At 34.4% G+C, this 18,303-nt stretch overlaps 4 protein-coding genes across 5 annotated transcripts; 3 read left to right on the top strand and 1 right to left on the bottom strand.

Annotated features, from left to right (window-relative positions):
• Positions 1–444: 444 nt before the first annotated feature.
• On the top strand, positions 445–1,280 carry LOC110822521 (methionine-S-oxide reductase). Its single transcript, XM_022052655.2, has one exon. The coding sequence runs from the start codon at positions 741–743 to the stop codon at positions 1,122–1,124; it is 384 nt and encodes a 127-aa protein (XP_021908347.1). The 5' UTR covers positions 445–740; the 3' UTR covers positions 1,125–1,280.
• Positions 1,281–1,427: 147 nt separating this feature from the next.
• On the top strand, positions 1,428–4,119 carry LOC110822520 (Big1). The gene is made up of 3 exons (XM_022052654.2): positions 1,428–2,346; positions 3,388–3,509; positions 3,826–4,119. The coding sequence occupies exons 1-3, from the start codon at positions 2,113–2,115 to the stop codon at positions 3,977–3,979; spliced, it is 510 nt and encodes a 169-aa protein (XP_021908346.1). The 5' UTR covers positions 1,428–2,112; the 3' UTR covers positions 3,980–4,119.
• Positions 4,120–5,064: 945 nt separating this feature from the next.
• Positions 5,065–8,946, top strand: LOC110822477 (putative prolyl 4-hydroxylase 10). 2 transcript variants are annotated; one of them, XM_022052608.2, is made up of 8 exons: positions 5,067–5,443; positions 5,550–5,634; positions 6,327–6,424; positions 6,521–6,618; positions 7,005–7,134; positions 7,220–7,407; positions 7,545–7,632; positions 8,556–8,946. In XM_022052608.2, the coding sequence occupies exons 1-7, from the start codon at positions 5,250–5,252 to the stop codon at positions 7,616–7,618; spliced, it is 867 nt and encodes a 288-aa protein (XP_021908300.1). In that variant the 5' UTR covers positions 5,067–5,249; the 3' UTR covers positions 7,619–7,632; positions 8,556–8,946. The 2 variants fall into 2 exon arrangements, with proteins under 2 accessions (XP_088073589.1, XP_021908300.1); XM_088217463.1 differs by having other exon boundaries at positions 5,065–5,443; positions 6,327–6,618.
• A 1,070-nt stretch (positions 8,947–10,016) lies between these two features.
• Positions 10,017–16,990, bottom strand: ACO1 (aconitase 1). The gene is made up of 20 exons (XM_088217462.1): positions 16,807–16,990; positions 16,568–16,675; positions 16,166–16,326; positions 15,951–16,043; positions 15,671–15,856; positions 15,233–15,394; positions 14,836–14,980; positions 14,574–14,716; positions 14,399–14,455; positions 14,227–14,306; positions 14,051–14,126; positions 13,202–13,387; positions 12,686–12,753; positions 12,449–12,567; positions 12,244–12,365; positions 12,025–12,123; positions 11,453–11,932; positions 10,850–10,948; positions 10,523–10,765; positions 10,017–10,418 (listed from the first exon to the last, which is right to left on the bottom strand). The coding sequence occupies exons 1-20, from the start codon at positions 16,808–16,810 to the stop codon at positions 10,344–10,346; spliced, it is 2,706 nt and encodes a 901-aa protein (XP_088073588.1). The 5' UTR covers positions 16,811–16,990; the 3' UTR covers positions 10,017–10,343.
• Positions 16,991–18,303: the final 1,313 nt, after the last annotated feature.

Genomic DNA, 18,303 nt, shown 5'->3' with positions numbered 1-18,303 from the left:
TTTATAGAGGAAAAAGGTCAGCCAGCCCTAAACCATTCAACCGACTTTTCGTTGAGCGCTATCGTGCGCTCAGTGCGATATGCGCTTACGCTAATGGGCCTTTTACCTATTAAGACTTAACTTCATGGCCGCAACCCACTAGTCGGCGGGGGCCCATAATTTCTGTTCCGGAAAGAAAATAAATAAACCGTTGCGTTTCATTCTTTCCAACAGAAATCTCAAATTTTCTAATTTTAAGAACCGAAAGTATATAATCTAAATTATTTAAAGATTTAAAAAATATATTTAGAAATAAAATATAAAAAATGTTCAACGATACACCCAAATATGCAGCCGAATATTTAGAATGTGTGTAAATAATATTGCATATTTAGGGAGCTCATAAATGCCCATAACACTTTGAAGAGTTTTTCTGGGTGTCTAGAACAGTCAAAATGTTATGAGAGCTTTATGAATGTAAGAAAAAGACATACACCTTCCTTATTCTAAAGGATTAATTATAAGTATTCAATTAACATGCCTAATCCAAAACTTTGACAAACAACCCCTCAAGGACTCAAATTCTTTTTTGTGTGTTGAATATTTGAATTTGGTCTGACGATGGATTTTAAGGTACCGCTTAATTTCCAGGAAACTTCCTAAAACCAAGAATTTGCAACGCGTTTTTTGAAAATTTGTCCGTTTCCATATCATCACCCACCGATCGACTGCCCCCGCGATCTGAATCAACTTCATCAACGATGGCTTCATCGATCTACTGCTGCAAAGAGTGCGGCGTTAATCTTAACCTCAACGCAGCGCACTTATACCCGGTTAGCTTCTACTTCGAGGCGGGCAATAAGGGCACTCTCTCCTTCTCTTCCGTGGACGCCACCAAGTTCAGGTTCGAGAAGGAGGACAAGATCAGGCCATTTTTTGAGACCCTTAATTACTGGGGAATCCAGAGGAAGAGGACCAAGATCAAGTGCAACGGATGCGGCAGACTCCTGGGCTATGTTTACGACGATGGTCCTCCTCTTACTGACAGTCCCGGTCAGTTCCATTTTGGACCGAGCCAGGTCATCCCTCGGGCCCCTCGCTACCGCTTCAAGACCAAGGCTCTTCGGATCTCCTCCTATACTTGAACATTTTGTGTTCATCATGGGTTCTTCATCTTATTGTATCTTGTGTATTATACTGTCGTCTTGGTGTTTTATAGTTATATTTGTGGGAATAATTTGGATTTGCTAGAGCATATTTACGTGAAGAATTATAGTCGAATTGCATTTTTTTTCTCAAAATTCCTCTTGGATTTAGTCTCTGTTTCATGTATTGATCTACACAACCTTGATAACTACAGTTCCGATTGCCACCTATTTGACAATAAGTCCCTAATAAACCATCCGATATAAGCACCGGCTCAAGAAGACGATCTGATACTGTTAACAGCAAGCCCATTATTAAACAGTCAGGGAAAACTTCCTTTTAGCAAAATCCATTATTTATATCGCCAAATCCTCTCTGGTTGAGCTCTATGTCTTATTGAACGGTTAAGCATTTGAGTGTGAACTGCTAGATTGGAATCTCTGGATGATTCATTTATTTATGCGTCCCTACCGGCCACTCTAGATGCTTTTGTGGGCTCTGCATTTTTCTATATACGTTCGCTTGTCATGGAAATTCATTTTTGTATTTAATGTGGTATCTACCGGTCATTCTTTTTTCTTTTCTCTTTGCTGCCTACTGTTTGTCATACGTAAGAACTTCCATTGGATGCTGATGTATATGTCAAGTTGACTTTGGTAAATAGAAAATAGATGTGAGTAGATAAAGTAGCTCTGTATTATAATAATATTAAATTCCATGAGAATAAATCCTAACCGTTAATCAACAAACCAGTTAGAAGAAGATGAGCTTTCATAGTTTGACCCCGGTAAATCATAGGAAAAATCAATCTTTAAAAGGAGTGACCCAGTTAACCAACTGGTTAGTCATTCACATTTGGAAGGTTGGTTTGATTAGTAGCTTCATCCTGTTGGTTGTGCTCTTTCAGCCTGTGTTTTATATCTTATAGTCTGCTAGCACCCACCAAAATTAGCCAACTGATCAGTCCAAGTGAAAGACTATCTGAAGATGAAGCAATTAAAGATGGAAACTGAAAGTGTTGGTTCAAAATCTAAACAGATGAATATTTCTAGAGTTCCACCACCACCTCCTCTTCCATGTTTCTGGATTGGGAAGTCAGCTTCAGAGAGCATAACCAAGAAGGAGATTGCCAAGTTTTGGTGGCACAAGCGCGTCAAAGAAGAGGAACACCTCCTTGCTGCTATCAAGGCTGCAGCTCGTATCAGGGCCAAAAATCTCTCTGTAAGTCCTTACTTTACTCTTACAATTTGATTAACTACAGTAGGTCTATGATTGCAAGAGCAATTCATATGTACAATAGTATTGTAATGTAAGAATCAACCCAATCAAGCCATTAAAAATTCATAGCCTGCTACCACAGGGAATTAATAAGTGAAGAAAGATTTGAGCACCTAACTTACAGGTGATCAGCCACCAAGAATTAAGTCAATTACCAGTCAACTGCATAGCTTCAACTTGGAGATTAGGTTTGGTATTGTTACTGACATGGAGGTCTTAGCCATTTCATACATCATCCTCACTGTAGAAATCTGTCTGTATATTGGATTGAAAACTATGCCTTTATAACTGTGGGTTTAATTGTTAAGAGTAGATTAGATAATTAAAGTTGCAGCTATGGTTGACTTTAGCAGATGCCCTCCAAGAGAAGGTTTCTTGTAGAGTGGCTTGGTTAAAAAAGATTTAACTTACTTTCCTAATTGCAATAAACATAAAGATATCAGAAGCGGCATTTCAACTGGATTTTATATATTATGCTTATTGAGACTAATACGAGAATTAAAGTTCGGAATAGAACTGAAAATGAACTCAAAGCAGCTGTAGAATGTTTATCTTTCTCTTGTAAGGTATCGATGTATATGGAAACTAACTTGTTCTCTCGTTCTCAGAACATGGAAACTCTGTGATGAAATGTGCTGGAAATAATATAAGAAAAGTCGGTCAGGATATTTAGTATGTTATCCCTATTACAACTTTATGAATTGTTTTATTGAATCTCTTGCTTTTTTCTTTTCCTTTTTTGAAATAATTGCATTGGGTGGCTAATCATTATTGAAGATAAAGCATAGAATAACTGAGTTGGAAGAGCACTTACTCTAAAAAAGTTAAAATTGATAAAGGACTCAATTTAATGAGTATAATTCAAACTTGAAACTGACCTTTCTCTAGGAGGCATTTACATGGCTAAGAAAGGGGAACCCTTGATCAACTACTCAAATAACGCATAGTCTTTGGGTTTCTCCCTATGAAATTGTGGCTTTGCAGGAGGAAGACTACAGCCTATTTGAAGAATCCTTGAATGAAGGAGAGGATGACACAAAGGAGAAAGAGTTTGTATCTGTCGAAAACAAGAAGAACAATGATGTTCGTGTTGGGATAAGAGACTGGTTAGTTGCTGGATTTTTCTCTTTATATACTTATTTTTTAAAGAACGATGGCAATAAGTATGCGCATTTGTCCTCTGGGCACAAAGAAAAAAGTATACCTATCGACTGATATAGTTCGCTCACGATAAATTCTGTTTAGTTGCGGATATAAACTTACATGATTTTTTTTTTAAATTAAAATAAATAAAATTTATAGAGTGATATATAATCATACAAGTATATAATTTTGGATTTTGACAACTGAATTGTTGAGATTATGTGCTTGTTGTTATCCTATAAAAAAAAAAAAGATTTTGGGCAATTTTGACATGAACAGGTGGACAAAGAGCAAGTATGCTTACTTAAACCAGCCAGCCATTGGTTCTTCCATGGATAATCCCAAGGCCAAAAGACGAGCCTCTTCGTACACTCCCAATTGTTTCTGTTACGAGCCAATTCCTCTGTATCCCACATCGCTTGGTGTCTTTTAGCCAGCTGCAGATGCTTTATATGATTTGATTGTAATTATGTTGCCTTGCATTATCTTCGCTACGTTGGTTGAATGTCGGGAGTTTTCTTGTGTGAAAACCTTTCACTCGGTAAATCATATTTCACTCTTTTCTTTCAATAACCTAGTCTTTTAATATTGAATTTAATATTAAAAAACTAGATTATGAGAAAATAATCAAATTAAAACCTTGATTACATACTAAATTAATATTTTTGTAGCTATATGGAGTTATGAGATGTTATAATTTTTTATAAATAATAGATTTTAAGTTTAGTCAACTAAGAATCAAATAAATAATATTTTTAATAATCTTGCTGGTTTAGTTGATGTATCTCATTTTAAAATAATTAGAACTAATTAATCATGCCAATTAATGTTCTCATATTTTAACGCTACTACTGCGTTACATGAAGAACAGATCCGACAAAAGGAGTTCTAAGTTAATGCAATTAATAAATTCACTAATTTTGATTAAAAAAAAAATTTAAAGAGAGTTTGGTGAAGAAAAATACTTCATTAGATCTAATTACCAGATTAGCAAAGCATTTACCCAATGTAATTATGTAATTAATAATTTTCTAATTTACATTTTATTTTTCCGTTTCTGTTAAAAATTAAATAATTAATGATAATCAGTTTTTTAAAAAAAATATTAAAAACTGTAAATTTGTTAAAAAATACTCGATACCAATATCTAAAATTCTGATATTATATAAAATAATAAATTGTAACTAATATTTATTACTAAATAATCTAATTTTTTATTTATATTGTTCTTAATTTTAAATAAAATAAAATGGTAATGACTAAAATCCAGAGGCTACGTAATTTTTAATTAAAATTAAACAATACAAAAAAATAATAATAACCAAAGGTAGAAATATTAAAAATTAAAATTAAACATATTATAAAAGTGTAAAGAGTATGGCGTGGAATTACCACAAAGGACAATAAAACGCGGACGGGAGTGGAAACTTGGAGGGCTTGAAATAGTAATTTTTCCTCTCCTTCTAATGTCATTAGTCAAGCTCCTTAAGGCTACCTGGCTGGCGACTAGCGACTAGCGACCGTATCTATTTGGCCCTAGAGACAAAAAAAAAAAAAAAAACAGAGAAAAAAGAAAATCAAAACGGGCGCGTACTTGCAAAACAGTTTCTTCTCTGCCAAAATTCTTGACAATTTTCCAGATCTCGTCTGGTGCCAAGCTTTGAAGATCGATCTTTAGGGTTTCCTTCGATTCGGGGCTTGAAATGGCGAAAGTTAGGCATTCTCGTTTCCCGTCACGTAAATCTTCTTCTTCGACGCTCGTGCTCACCATGCTCATCATGTTTACGTTCGTTATCCTGATTCTTCTCGCTCTCGGTATACTCTCGGTCCCCAGTAACAGCGGTGATTCCCCGAAGGCCAACGACCTGAGCTCCATCGTTCGGAAGACTACGGATAGGTATGTGAGCTTTTAATCCGTGAAGAATTTTTTATTCTTAAATTTTGGTACGTTGATCGTTGATTTGATGGTGATTTGGTAATACTGTGTTTTGGATTGTTCACAGAGGTGTGGGAGATGAGGAGAGAGCTGAACAGTGGGTGGAAGTTATCTCCTGGGAACCTAGAGCTGTGATTTATCATAATTTCTTGGTGAGTTATCCCTTTCCTTTTACTGGTTAATCGATTTTCCCTCTATATTTATTTACTAAAATTTGCAGTGCTGCATGTTCTTTCAGTTAAATAACTTGACTCTCATACTCTCGATTGTTCCCTTTTTTCCATTTTCTTTCGATCTACACATATTCGGAAGTATTTGTGCAGTTGAATATTTATATATTTTCCATTTTGATCAATTTTTATTTGCATGCGTTAGAATTTTGCAACACTAGGTATATTACTACTGACATTACTCTGTAACTGGAACTACAGTCATCTAAGATATGCACTGAAAAGGAAATGCAATATACATTATGATGGACTTTGGGCCATTTTTTCTCATGATTTAGACACGAGCCTAGTGGTAAATCACAAATCCTACTTAAGTATCTGTGAAATTGAGTGTAAGGTGGAAATGCTTAATGAGTGTATGGGGTGAGGAAAAGCAAAAAATTTACACATGGGAACACATCTATTGTGTATTGAGTAACTAAAACTCAAGTTACCTGTTTCTTTTCTAGTTTCAACAGAAAAAAAAAAAAAAAAATAATAATAATAATAATAATAATAATTCTCTTTTCTCTGGTATATATCAGACAGATTCTTATTTTTATTTGGATTCACTGAGGCTTCACTTTGATTGCTTCTGCTGATTTCTTTTTTTTTTTCTTTTCTTTTCTCGATAGAGCAAAGAGGAATGTGAATACTTGATCAATCTTGCGAAACCCCATATGAAAAAGTCAACTGTTGTCGATAGTGAAACTGGCAAGAGTAAAGATAGCAGGTTTGCATTTTCTGCCCTTTTCTTATCATCATTTTCAATCTGGAGGACGAACTTGTATTTGATTTTTCTTCATTCTGTAATGCCTTTAATTTGCAGAGTGCGCACAAGCTCTGGAACATTCCTGCCAAGAGGTCGTGACAAAACTATTAGGGAAATTGAGAAAAGAATTGCCGATTTCACCTTCATTCCTGCTGGTATGTAGTTGAGTTTCCTTTTTGACATATGTCCACTAAGAAGAGTTTCATTAAACGATGTTAAAATTTCCCATTTTCAGGTTGTGTCTTTTTCTAACTTCAAATGTTGTGGCTTCCTGTCAAGTTCTGTCGAGATGATTTCTTTTTCTCTTTTCAGTTGTATGATAATATATGTCCTTGAAATGATATGCTTCATATATTTCCACTTTAATCAATTTTTTAGGTAAATTTGGTTAAATATTTTTTTTGGGTATACAGGTTGCAACATTTTGGTGTTCACTAATATTAATACTATATTTTTTCTTAAAAAAGCGATGGGTTAAATATGTTTATATTTGGTCGTATTACTCATTTACTGATACTTGAACCAATATCACGACCTGCAGAGAACGGGGAAGGGCTTCAAGTCCTCCATTATGAAGTTGGACAAAAATATGAGCCTCACTATGACTACTTCATGGATGAGTTCAACACTAAGAATGGGGGTCAACGGATTGCTACAGTCCTTATGTACCTGTAAGGGACTTGATAGATCTACCATTTCACCTTTCTCTCTGATGATATTCTTATAATAATTTCTTCTGTTTAACGATTTTTACAGCACAGATGTAGAAGAAGGGGGTGAGACTGTGTTCCCTGCCGCTAAAGGGAACATTAGTGCTGTCCCATGGTGGAATGAGTTATCTGAATGTGGAAAGAAAGGACTGTCTGTTAAACCAAAGATGGGTGATGCATTACTTTTCTGGAGCCAGAAGCCTGATGGTTCTCTAGATCCTTCAAGTTTGCATGGTGAGCAGCAACTGTTGTTCTGGTTTCATGCATCTTTTGTTAAATTTTTATTAAATCTAAGTTTGTGCTGTACTTGTTTATCTCTCTTTTGAACAAATATATTCATTGTTGGAGCTAAAACTTCTGTCTTATTCTAGGTGGTTGTCATGTAATTAAAGGAAACAAATGGTCATCAACCAAATGGATGCGTGTCTATGAATATATGGTCTGAGCCACATTTCAAAGGTGAGCTTTCTACTAGAATTGTTGGTTATCAAGCACTTTTATAATGATTAATTCTCAGGATCAGTACTTCTTATGGTTATTTAATGTGTGATTATTTAGTATCCCCATTGTCTTTTGTGTAATATAGTTGTCATGTTGTCGTCTCGAATAATGAATATCTATATGAAAAGGAAAAATTAAAATGAGTATTGTAACATCCTGAGCCCAAACATCACTAGTTCAACAACTTTTTGAATTCAAACCACTAACTTTCAAAAGTTTAAACTCAAGTTATAAATAATTAGCAACTTAAGGTTTTATATAGAGCTCAACAATCACATATCTTTTCGATATACAGCATAAAAATCACAATCTACACGACTCTAATCATTAATGTCTTCATCAAAGTCAGACATCACACAATCACAAATCACAATCGAAAGATTTTCAAAGTCCAAGATCATACCATCTAGAGTTATCGTACAGGCACGTGCTCTGATGTCATTCATAACGCCCCGTGTCCAAGTACCATTAGTTCAACAACTTTTCAAACCCAAATAACTAGCTCCCAAAGAGTTAAGATGAATTTATCGGTAGTGACTTAAACTCTTATATGAGACTCAACAATCACATATTTTTCCAATGTGGATCTGAGGTTTCATAAATATGATTTTTTTTTGGAAAATTAGCTCGCCCCAATGTTGGAGGACAGTTGAAGTCTGTAGAAAAAGTCAAGGTGCTGGCTGATATTAGATAGTTAAGATTCTGTCTTACGTTATTTTAAACTATATGCATCAGTTGCCAAAGATATGAATTTTTTTTTACGATGCCCTTCTGCTCAAAATCTATTCTTGATGAGAAGCGTGGTTTATTTAAATATAATCCATGCACTTCAAATGTGAAAAAGCAGTTCCTCTGATAAATTAGCTTATGCTGTTGCACAGGTTTTACTTAGAGTTCTCGTGTTATCATTGTTGTACTTTTTCAAAGTCTTGGAGAGCTCCACGACCATTGTGCATCAAACGATGCATTGCTTGTTGCCTGAACGCCTATGAAAATCGATACCGTTGCTGCTGCCTGCTAACTTATTCACTTATTGTTTTCTTTTTCCTTTTCCTTTTTTTTTTTTTTGTGGGGTTGAGGATAGTCACATGTTACTGCAACTAATAGAATAAGAGTTGGAATTTTTACAGTCAGTTCCAAATATCAAAAAGATTTAGAACATCCTGAGTTGTTGGACTGAATACCATTCATGTGTTTAAATGTGAACTCTTAGAGATTGTATCCATAATCTACTGAATATAGCATCATATCAAGGTCCTCAAATTTTCCCAATCTTCTTAGCAATCATGATTATATTTTTGGGTAAGTTACAGCGTCTACTTCTGAGATTTGAGCCTTTATAGTTCTTTGTTATTGAGCACATTGTAGTTTGAGTTTCTGTAGTTTCCTACAAAATCATTCAGACTTCAAGCTTTTTTGGGATATTTGTACATACATCTTTTGAAAAATTAATATTTTCTATAAAATAATAATAAAAAAAAATTACATGATAGTAAATTATTTGAAAAAAAAAATTACAAGATTCGAAAGTCCAAAAATAAAATCACAGCATATAGAACTGAATTGTGCCCCAAAATTTTCCATTTTCCTCTTTTTTTTTTTTTATTCACCTGGCACTTGCCCAATTTTTGTAAAATTATTGCATGGTTTGTGACCATAATGATAGAATTGATCTGTGTAATTTAATTGGTAAAGTTGCAATCTTGATTTGGTCATACGAATCTATTAAATGATTTTACTTAATCAATCATAACAATTTTAAAAATTTACCTTGTTTTTGCGTCACATCCATCCGGTTATTACGCCATATGCCATGATCTGTGTTGCCCGTAACACCAACCGGCCGGCCAGGCCCACCTATATAACATTCCACCTAAATGTTATCGATGACTAATTTAATTAAATTTATTTCATATTAAATTTTAAATAACAAATTTATATCTTCAATTCTGATTTTAATTCTTCTTTTTTTTTTTTTTGTTTTGTGTTTTATTTCAATTATATTTTTATTCCCATTTCGATAGCCTACTAGTACTTAATCTGAACTTGGCATCATGGGTTTTCTATTCCAATTTCTTTATTTAGGTTGATGACGCTTATTGCTCAAAATAATAATAATTTTTTAATAAAAATATATATATATATATTTTATTAATCAAATACTACATGATGACATAAATTCTAACAATATCAAACACTCAAACTCTTGCAGCGTAAACATACATTTATGTAAACTAGTAATTGCATGACAGACTTATTACGGTCAAATATAATAGCAAATGATTTACTCAAAACTACAAATGCGAGATTTTATGATTAGTGCTTGGAGAAATTTAGAACTCTTTTGACCAAAAGCTGAGTCATTAAACTATCAAACTTCTGTTAGTCCCCAAACTTTATCAAAATTTTTTGAAGCTCGGGGAAACAACAATCGCAAAACAAGAAAATGATTTGGGAATTGTTGGTCTACCACTTGGAAATATAAGTAAAATCTTCTATCATAAACACAAATAGCCATCCCAACAACTTCAAATAAACACTGATCTTGGTTTTCTTGGGTTATTCATGAATACACTGCTGGTTGTGTTGCTCCACCACCTGGCCATTATTCGGATGCAGTCGTCTTTGAAAAGGATCAGGAACTACATAGAGTTTGTTTCTCTGGAAAATTAATGGTTTCCGTGGATCAAGTTCCTGATGACGTATTGCAGAATGCCTCCATGGTCAAAATAAGCCAATTCCACCTGTATTCAAATCATCCCAAGCTTTAGCAGATGAAAAATAGATCGTAGATTTGATGGCTACAAAATGAATTGATTGCCAAAGCATAATGAAGTTACTCCCTTACCTCAGTATCAAAACGAACCGTACATGTGAATGATTTACCATTGTCTGTGGTTACTGCAATGTCCTGCCCAGGTCTTATTTCACTTACACTGTTTGGGAGATCTATTGTATAACGTTCTTGGCCGGTCAAACCAAGACTATCAGCATCTTCACCAGGCTTGAAACATAGAGGAATAATACCCATACCAACCAAATTACTACGATGAATTCGTTCGAAGCTCTTCGCGATTACAGCTTTCACACCCTGTATCCAGTTAGCTTAAGTTATCATCACTATGAGCCAAATTAATACACAAAACCGAATGAAAAATGGTATCAGAAGGTTTACCAGGAGCATTGGTCCCTTTGCTGCCCAATCCCGGGAACTTCCACTCCCATATTCCGCACCAGCCAAAATAATGGTTTCATGGCCCTCACTTTTGTATCTCTATTTATAAAGATATACCAAGCAGATATTACAATCATAATATATATATAAACTGACAGTATTTCAGTAGATAAACGACCTTCCTTTCAGAACAATATATTATTTAAGAATTGGATAGTGTTGCATTAATTTTATTATCATTGTTGAAGCATCTGCATATTAAACACATAATACATAAAAAACAGATGGATAGCTTTCATTCTGATTTTAGGTATACATATGTAATTTTTTAAATTTCCAAATGCTTTTGTAAATGTCTAATATCGTAGATAATTTGATACTTCTTTTTAAGCTTCAAAGCCAAAATTTTTATTGATTAAAAGTAAAAGATATATGATACACATCTTAAGATGTATATCCTGTCTGAAACTAAAGTAATTTTAGAAGCTCATTGCCGTTTGGTTTCAATTGTTATTAACAAAAAGAAATACACTGATGAGATATGAAGGAGTAGACAAGCATGTAGAATGATAAGGGAATAGCTTTAGCTTTAGCAAGACTTACCATTGCAACATCAAAGACAGACAATTTCTTGCCACTAGGAATGTGTATCGTTTTTGGTCCAACTTCTCCTTGCAGTAGTTTGTTAACGATACGAATATTGGCAAATGTGCCCCGAGCCATAATCTCATCATTACCACGGCGACTTCCATAAGAGTTGAAGTCTCTCCTGTCAACTCCACGCTCCATTAGGTACTTGGCTGCAGGACTGTCTTTGTGGATACTACCAGCTGGTGAGATGTGATCAGTTGTGATACTGTCACCAAAATTGAGCAAACAGTATGCATCCTTCACTCCATGTGGGCCGGGTGGAGACATGGTCATATTTTTAAAATATGGTGGCTCATGGATATAAGTTGATGACAGATCCCAGGCATAGAGAGTTCCAGAAGATACAGATAACTGATTCCACATTGGATTTCCTTTGGTGATTGCTTCATAGGTAGCTTTAAACATATCAGGCAGCACACTTGATTGTACAGCCTGAAGGGAAAGAAAAGGAGAAAAAGAAAAGGAACAATGAGAATTTCTACTTTTCTATCCAAAGGTCTATTGAAAGCAGTTATTTAGCTTACATCAGCTACTTCTTCAGTGGATGGCCAAATATCCCTGAAAAATATTTTCTTTCCATCTTTCCCTGTCCCAATGGGCTCTGTTTCAAAATCAATATCAACCTGCAAAATTGCCACTTATAAATATAACATATTCACAACTAGAGATCCAGATATATAAGGGAATTATGAAAACAGATATTTGGTAGTACATGGTAAGTTACAACATCTGAAGTAACCTACCGTGCCAGCAAGAGCATAGGCAACCACAAGTGGTGGAGAGGCAAGGTAATTAGCTCTTGTTAGGGGGTGCACACGTCCTTCAAAGTTCCTATTTCCAGACAACACAGCTGCAGCTACCATATCTATACATGCATATAAAATACAACATGGTCATCTGGAGTATTTTCATGGCAATTATCTAACTACTTTGGATGACAAAATTTACCATTTTCTGTGATAGCAGATGCTACTGATTCATCAATATCTCCTGAATTTCCAATGCATGTGGTACATCCATAACCAACTATGTGAAATCCTAGTTGATTCAAATACTTCTGCAAGCCACTGCAGAAAAATTCCAGATTCAGAATTTAAGTTTTTTAATAAAAAAAAAGAACAGAAGTGTATGCCTAAGCATGTATAAGTACTTGAATGACATAGATAATGGATACAGAAGATATACCTCTTTTGCAAGTATTTTGTAACAACTCCAGAACCTGGAGCAAGGCTCGTCTTAATCCATGGCTTGACCTGTCAATAACATTTATACACACAACATTTGTACACATAACCAAGTAAGATGAACTCTGCAGTCAGAATATTTCAATTACATAAAAGTTGTGCTATGAGAGACGGTCCTGAAGCGTCCAGCCAAACTTTCAAATAATTACGAGCAAGGTGGAAAGGAAATTATCATCATATTATAGTATGACTAATTGTCTCATTCAAGAATATAAACTTTTATTCTTCCCCATTTGGACACTACTGGTTGGCTGATTTCCAGTTTCACAAATGTTCAATAATTTCTCATATCAAACTAAGTTACACAGATTAATCAACTCACAGCAATCAACCATTCCAATTCGAGGGAGGATCCTCCTCAGACCCTATACTTGTCTCTTTGGCATCAAGTACTTCCTGGCAAATAAAATTCAAATAGCATGGCGGAAAACTGACAGGCAAAGAAGAGACATCTAACCTCTAGCCCTAATTCGCAAGCTTTTTTGGCAACCAGAGCAGCCCCAAGCATTACACTAGGATTTGAGGTATTAGTGCAACTAGTGATTGCTGCTATAACAACATCCCCATGCCTTAGGTATGCTGGAGTCCCATGGAAAGTAAACTCTGCAACCTTTTGCTGAGCTTCTTTTGGAATGGCAAATCCCTGTAACGTTATAAAGATGACTGGATAAGTACAATGACAAAAATACAGAGATGAAAAGATGATATTACCCTTGAAGATATTGCTTTTGTCATAGTTCAACACATTAAGGATCCAAATATATTTTCACAAGTCTCTTAGCAATTTCTTCTTCAAATTACATCAGGATGAACTTAGAAATGGAGAAGGGTACTTTAGGAATTCAGATTATGGTTGGGTCATAAGAAGTCGCAATGCCACTGTCATCTGCAATCGAACAGGTCCCCCTCTCGGAATTAAATGCAATCTTTGCAAAAGCAGAAACTCTCCTGCATGGCCATAATCTTGCCCAAACTACTGATTCTTTTAAAGTCATCATATACAGGTTTTCTTAACATGATTAGATGGACAAGTAGTAATAATCAGGAACCTTGGGGCCTATGCTTTATCCTGAGAAACATTTATCAACATATATTGAGCTAAAATCCATCACGTGAAATCGATGTAATCCCCTTCTGCAATGAGGAAACAGGTCATTGTAGTTTTTCCAGTACTTTGCTCCAGTTTCTTTTTTCTTTAACACCATCACCACCATATCATATTATTAAATGTTTTAATTGGGATCTGTGTCCATTGAAACCCATATGCATATAGCATGTCTTGCCTGCATTTAGAAAAAGCTCTAACCTTGAAACCGACTCTATTGTCTAAGCAAGCATGCCAATCAGCCTTCATTTCCTTTAATGGAACTCGGTCATGTGGCCTGCAAATACAGAAGTTAATAAGGGGCAGAAAAAATATTAGGTAGCCAGTTTTAGACTTCGATAAAGAATGATGGTTACAACATAGCACCAAAACCATACCTCTTTGGCCCAGATACACAGGGTTCCACATCCTCGAGATTTAACTCCAGATAAGAAGAGTAAACTCTCTCAATTTGAGGCTGAGCAAGGAGAAAAAATTCCCAGTAAGAAATGTATTGTTCAACTTGAGGAATGAAAATAGAGGAACAAGAATTGAACAAGGTGAATTTACCTCATTGTAATCCACAAACATTTTATTGGCCCTCAAATAGGATTCTATCATAGAAACCTACATTTTGGCATACTCATCAGTGTACGGAAACGGCAATGTTAAAACGACTTATCTGCACAAATTTTCTCTATCCTTGGAGTTAGCAATTGAAAACTAATTTAAACCAATGACTTACTGTGTCATCACTCCTGCCAGTCAGTCTCAAATACTGCAGTGTGACATGATCCACAGGGAAGAATCCCATAGTTGCGCCATACTCAGGAGACATGTTGGCAATAGTGGCACGATCTGCTAATGATAATTCACTCATGCCTTCCCCTGCATAAGGGATTAAAAGCCAACATCCAATATAAGATAAAGAAGCCAGTAAATTAGAAATCACTATCGAAAACAAATCTTTATAAGAATCGTGTTTGTGGTCTTATTGGTAACTTTACCATAGAATTCCACAAACTTGCCAACAACACCATGCTTCCTCAGCATCTGTGTTACTGTCAATACCAGATCGGTAGCTGTCACGCCATTTCTCAGTTTTCCTACAAGTTTAAAGCCAACAACACCAGGCAGGACCATGCTCATTGGCTGCATTCAGAAAAGGATAAGATGAACAATTAGATGTAGCTAAGAAGAAACACTCAAAGACAGAATATTGGAGAGGAAATTACCAAAAATCAACCTTTTTAAAAACAAATTTTATTTAGAAAATAAGACAACAATCCTCCGAACCATTCGTTAAAGATGTTGTTCATTCAAATTAGTCGTATACTATTTATTCAATGATCTATTTTCTGGTCCAAATAATTACTAAGTGAGTTCAACAGCATACTACTTTACCTGGCCAAGCATTGCAGCTTCTGCTTCTATGCCTCCTACTCCCCAGCCAGCAACACCCAATCCATCTATCATAGTGGTATGTGAATCTGTCCCGACTACACTGTCAGGGTAAAGCATTCCTTCTGTGTTAAACACTACTCTGCCAAGGTATTCTAGATTCACCTGTAAACCACCATTAAAAGAACATAATATATGCCCAAAATATAAATGAGATGTTTCCTCTGACATGAAATACAATGCCTTAGAGGCATTTTATCTCTGTTGAGTAAGAGTGAAGATTATAAAATAAAATATTTTTTTACTTTTAAATTTTCTGGGTGGTGATTATTTTTCCTCTAATCTAATGATTGAAATCAGTGGAGACATTATGCCTCCTCTAGCAGAAAAGTTGTATTTAGAAATCTATCTTTACAACTCACTTTTGTACATGTCTATTACCTGGTGGACTATCCCAGATCCAGGAGGTACAACAAGCATATTATGGAACGCATTTGAGCCCCATTTGAGAAAAGCAAATCTTTCTTTGTTACGTTTAAATTCAAGTTCCATATTTGCCTGCACCGCATTTTCTGACCTTGCCACATCAACTTGAACTGAATGATCAATAACAAGATCTACAGGAACCTGCATGTATCAATAATTTAAGTTAGTGATACTTCCAAACATATCAAACGGATATAAAAATTTCAAGAATAAGGGAAAAAAGTATTCAACTCACCAATGGGTTGATCTTATTAGAATCGCCACCAAGCTTATTCATGGCATCTCTCATGCAGGCGAGATCAACAACAGCAGGGACGCCAGTGAAATCCTGAAAAGCAGATTAAGAGAAGGCTAACATTACATATCTGCAATCTAGAAACATCAGCATTACAAATTCACATTAAACATGTCCGAGTTAATAGATTAAAGAAGAAAACAAGCCCCGCATACCTGAAGAAGAACTCTAGCAGGCTTGAATGGAATCTCCACCTGTTTGGGAGATGTGTTTTCCCAATCAATGATCTTCTCAACATCCTTAGTCTTAACTTGAAACTCATCGCAGTTACGTATTGCCGATTCGAGCAGTATCCTAATGGAATAAGGAAGCTTATCTGCAACTCATACATGAAGTTTTTTGTCCTCTTTCATTGATTAAATTTAAGTAGACAAATAGTACTAAATAAGTAGACCAATTAAAACCGAAGCACTCGTCACTGAAGAATATCCTCAAACAGCATAGCAGCAAAAAGCAAGATGGAGACGTAAAAAACTCATTCATTTCACTACCATTTCCTAGCATTCTCTCAGCAACCAAGCAAATAATCCATATAAAGAGGGGTAAAAAGGACTAACCGATTCTCGGATCGTTGAGAGCAGGCAAGCTGTAGTATCTCCCGAAATCACCACCACCACCAGGCTTCTCAAGCGTCTTTAATATCCTCTTGAAAGAGTTCTCTGTAGCTGAAAGTCAATCAAAGAAATAATGGAAGCTCGAAAACAGATTCAATACAAACTAAAAAGCACGCAAAAGTCCAAACAACAAAAAAGATCTCGATAACCAGAAATTAACACTAATCGTTGTCAATAATTACCCATTTTATGATTGAAAATCGATTCGATCGGAAAGTGCAGATTAGTTATTAGAAGTAAGATCTGAGAGAAAAACAGAGGGCGAGAGAAGTAGGTGAGGCTAATGCTTTATACTCTGTAGCCTGTACAAGATTTGCAGAGGAGGAGGTAAGGAAATGAAAATGTCGCGTAGTTAATTTATTTCATCGTTTGTCCAAAATGGCGGAGGATTTTTTTTTTTTCTTTTTTTTTAAGGGGCGTAAGTATTAGCACGCCCTTTAAAAATATCCACAAAACGACGCAGTTTTTAAGGGTGGTCAATGGTCATAGGTTCAGACTTTGAAAAGTCAACCCCTTTTCTGGACTTGTTCAATGGGCTGGATTTGGGCTCCGAGCCTCTACAGTTCATCATTCGTAAAAAAAAATTAAACTAATTATTTAATTTCTAATTATGAGCTCCCCTTTTATTTTTTTTGGGGGATAAACCCTAATATATTAATCATAAATTCAAAAATTTTCCCTGATTGTGTTTACAAATCCAACTTAATAAGTAATTAAGTTAAAGAGATTATTTACCACTAATTGCTACAATATTATTATTATTATTAATTAATTACTTTGAATAATATCATTTAAAATGATGACATAAATTTATATTTATGATTATCAATTTGTACTAAATCGCTGTCTTGTGTTATGCAAATATTTTTATTATTATATGAAATATAATACAAATAGTGTTTTATGTGAATAAAGTATATACAAGTAAAAAAAAGTTTAATAATTATCATAACTTAATTTTTTATTTAAAAAAAATCTACTTAATAAACAAAATCTAAAAAAACAAATATGTGATCCAGAGTTTATATAATATATAATTCCAGAATTTATAATTAATTAAAGATAAATTTACACAGAAATATCATCGCACTCATTCTTTATTTTTATGTTTAAAATATTTAAATAAATATTTATTATATATTATCACATTAAAAATAAATATTTATTATTTATTATAATGACTCGGAACTTGAAATGAAGATAAAGACATAAATTAAATGCGGAAGTAAAATAACAGAGTTAGAGTTTATATTACTTACACAATAATTTAGAATACCCAATAGGATTACGGGAATAATTTTTCTAAAAGAACAAACAAAAAATTAAGAAATAAATGAAAAATAAATAATTAGTTATTCTAATACGACCTTCACTAGCATTTGAAGAGAATTAAGAGAATAAACTATTCATAATCTTCTTATTGATCGAGATCTGGATCTTAGTCATTTTGATATGAAATAATTAATGAAATGATGAGGTACATTAGCCCAATAAGAATATCACACTACTCACCGATACAAAAATAAAGGTTGGTAAAAATCATAATAAACAACTAATTGAGCTCTTAAATTAAGTAAATTTATTTATCATAAATAAAATAATTTATTTCATACTTACCATAACGATATTTTCAAAATCGAACTATAGAGGCAATAACATAAATAACATCATAATCTCAT

This window comes from Carica papaya, chromosome 4 (genome assembly GCF_054855325.1).
Source record: "Carica papaya isolate Zhongbai chromosome 4, ASM5485532v1, whole genome shotgun sequence".
Lineage (NCBI taxonomy): Eukaryota > Viridiplantae > Streptophyta > Magnoliopsida > Brassicales > Caricaceae > Carica > Carica papaya.
Note: the sequence above shows the minus strand (reverse complement) of the source record. Positions and strands in the feature narration are given on the sequence as shown.

Coding starts and splice junctions, on each gene's coding strand:
- ACO1 (XM_088217462.1), bottom strand. Junction 15,857..15,950: donor CTAATAAGATCAACCCATTG/GTGAGTTGAATA, acceptor TGATACATGCAG/GTTCCTGTAGATCTTGTTAT. Junction 14,717..14,835: donor CAAGTTTGTGGAATTCTATG/GTAAAGTTACCA, acceptor TCCCTTATGCAG/GGGAAGGCATGAGTGAATTA.
- LOC110822477 (XM_088217463.1), top strand. CDS start 5,250: ATGGCGAAAGTTAGGCATTCTCGTTTCCCGTCACGTAAATCTTCTTCT. Junction 6,619..7,004: donor TTTCACCTTCATTCCTGCTG/GTATGTAGTTGA, acceptor CACGACCTGCAG/AGAACGGGGAAGGGCTTCAA. Junction 7,408..7,544: donor AGATCCTTCAAGTTTGCATG/GTGAGCAGCAAC, acceptor GTCTTATTCTAG/GTGGTTGTCATGTAATTAAA.
- LOC110822520 (XM_022052654.2), top strand. CDS start 2,113: ATGAAGCAATTAAAGATGGAAACTGAAAGTGTTGGTTCAAAATCTAAA. Junction 2,347..3,387: donor TCAGGGCCAAAAATCTCTCT/GTAAGTCCTTAC, acceptor GTGGCTTTGCAG/GAGGAAGACTACAGCCTATT. Junction 3,510..3,825: donor CGTGTTGGGATAAGAGACTG/GTTAGTTGCTGG, acceptor TGACATGAACAG/GTGGACAAAGAGCAAGTATG.
- LOC110822521 (XM_022052655.2), top strand. CDS start 741: ATGGCTTCATCGATCTACTGCTGCAAAGAGTGCGGCGTTAATCTTAAC.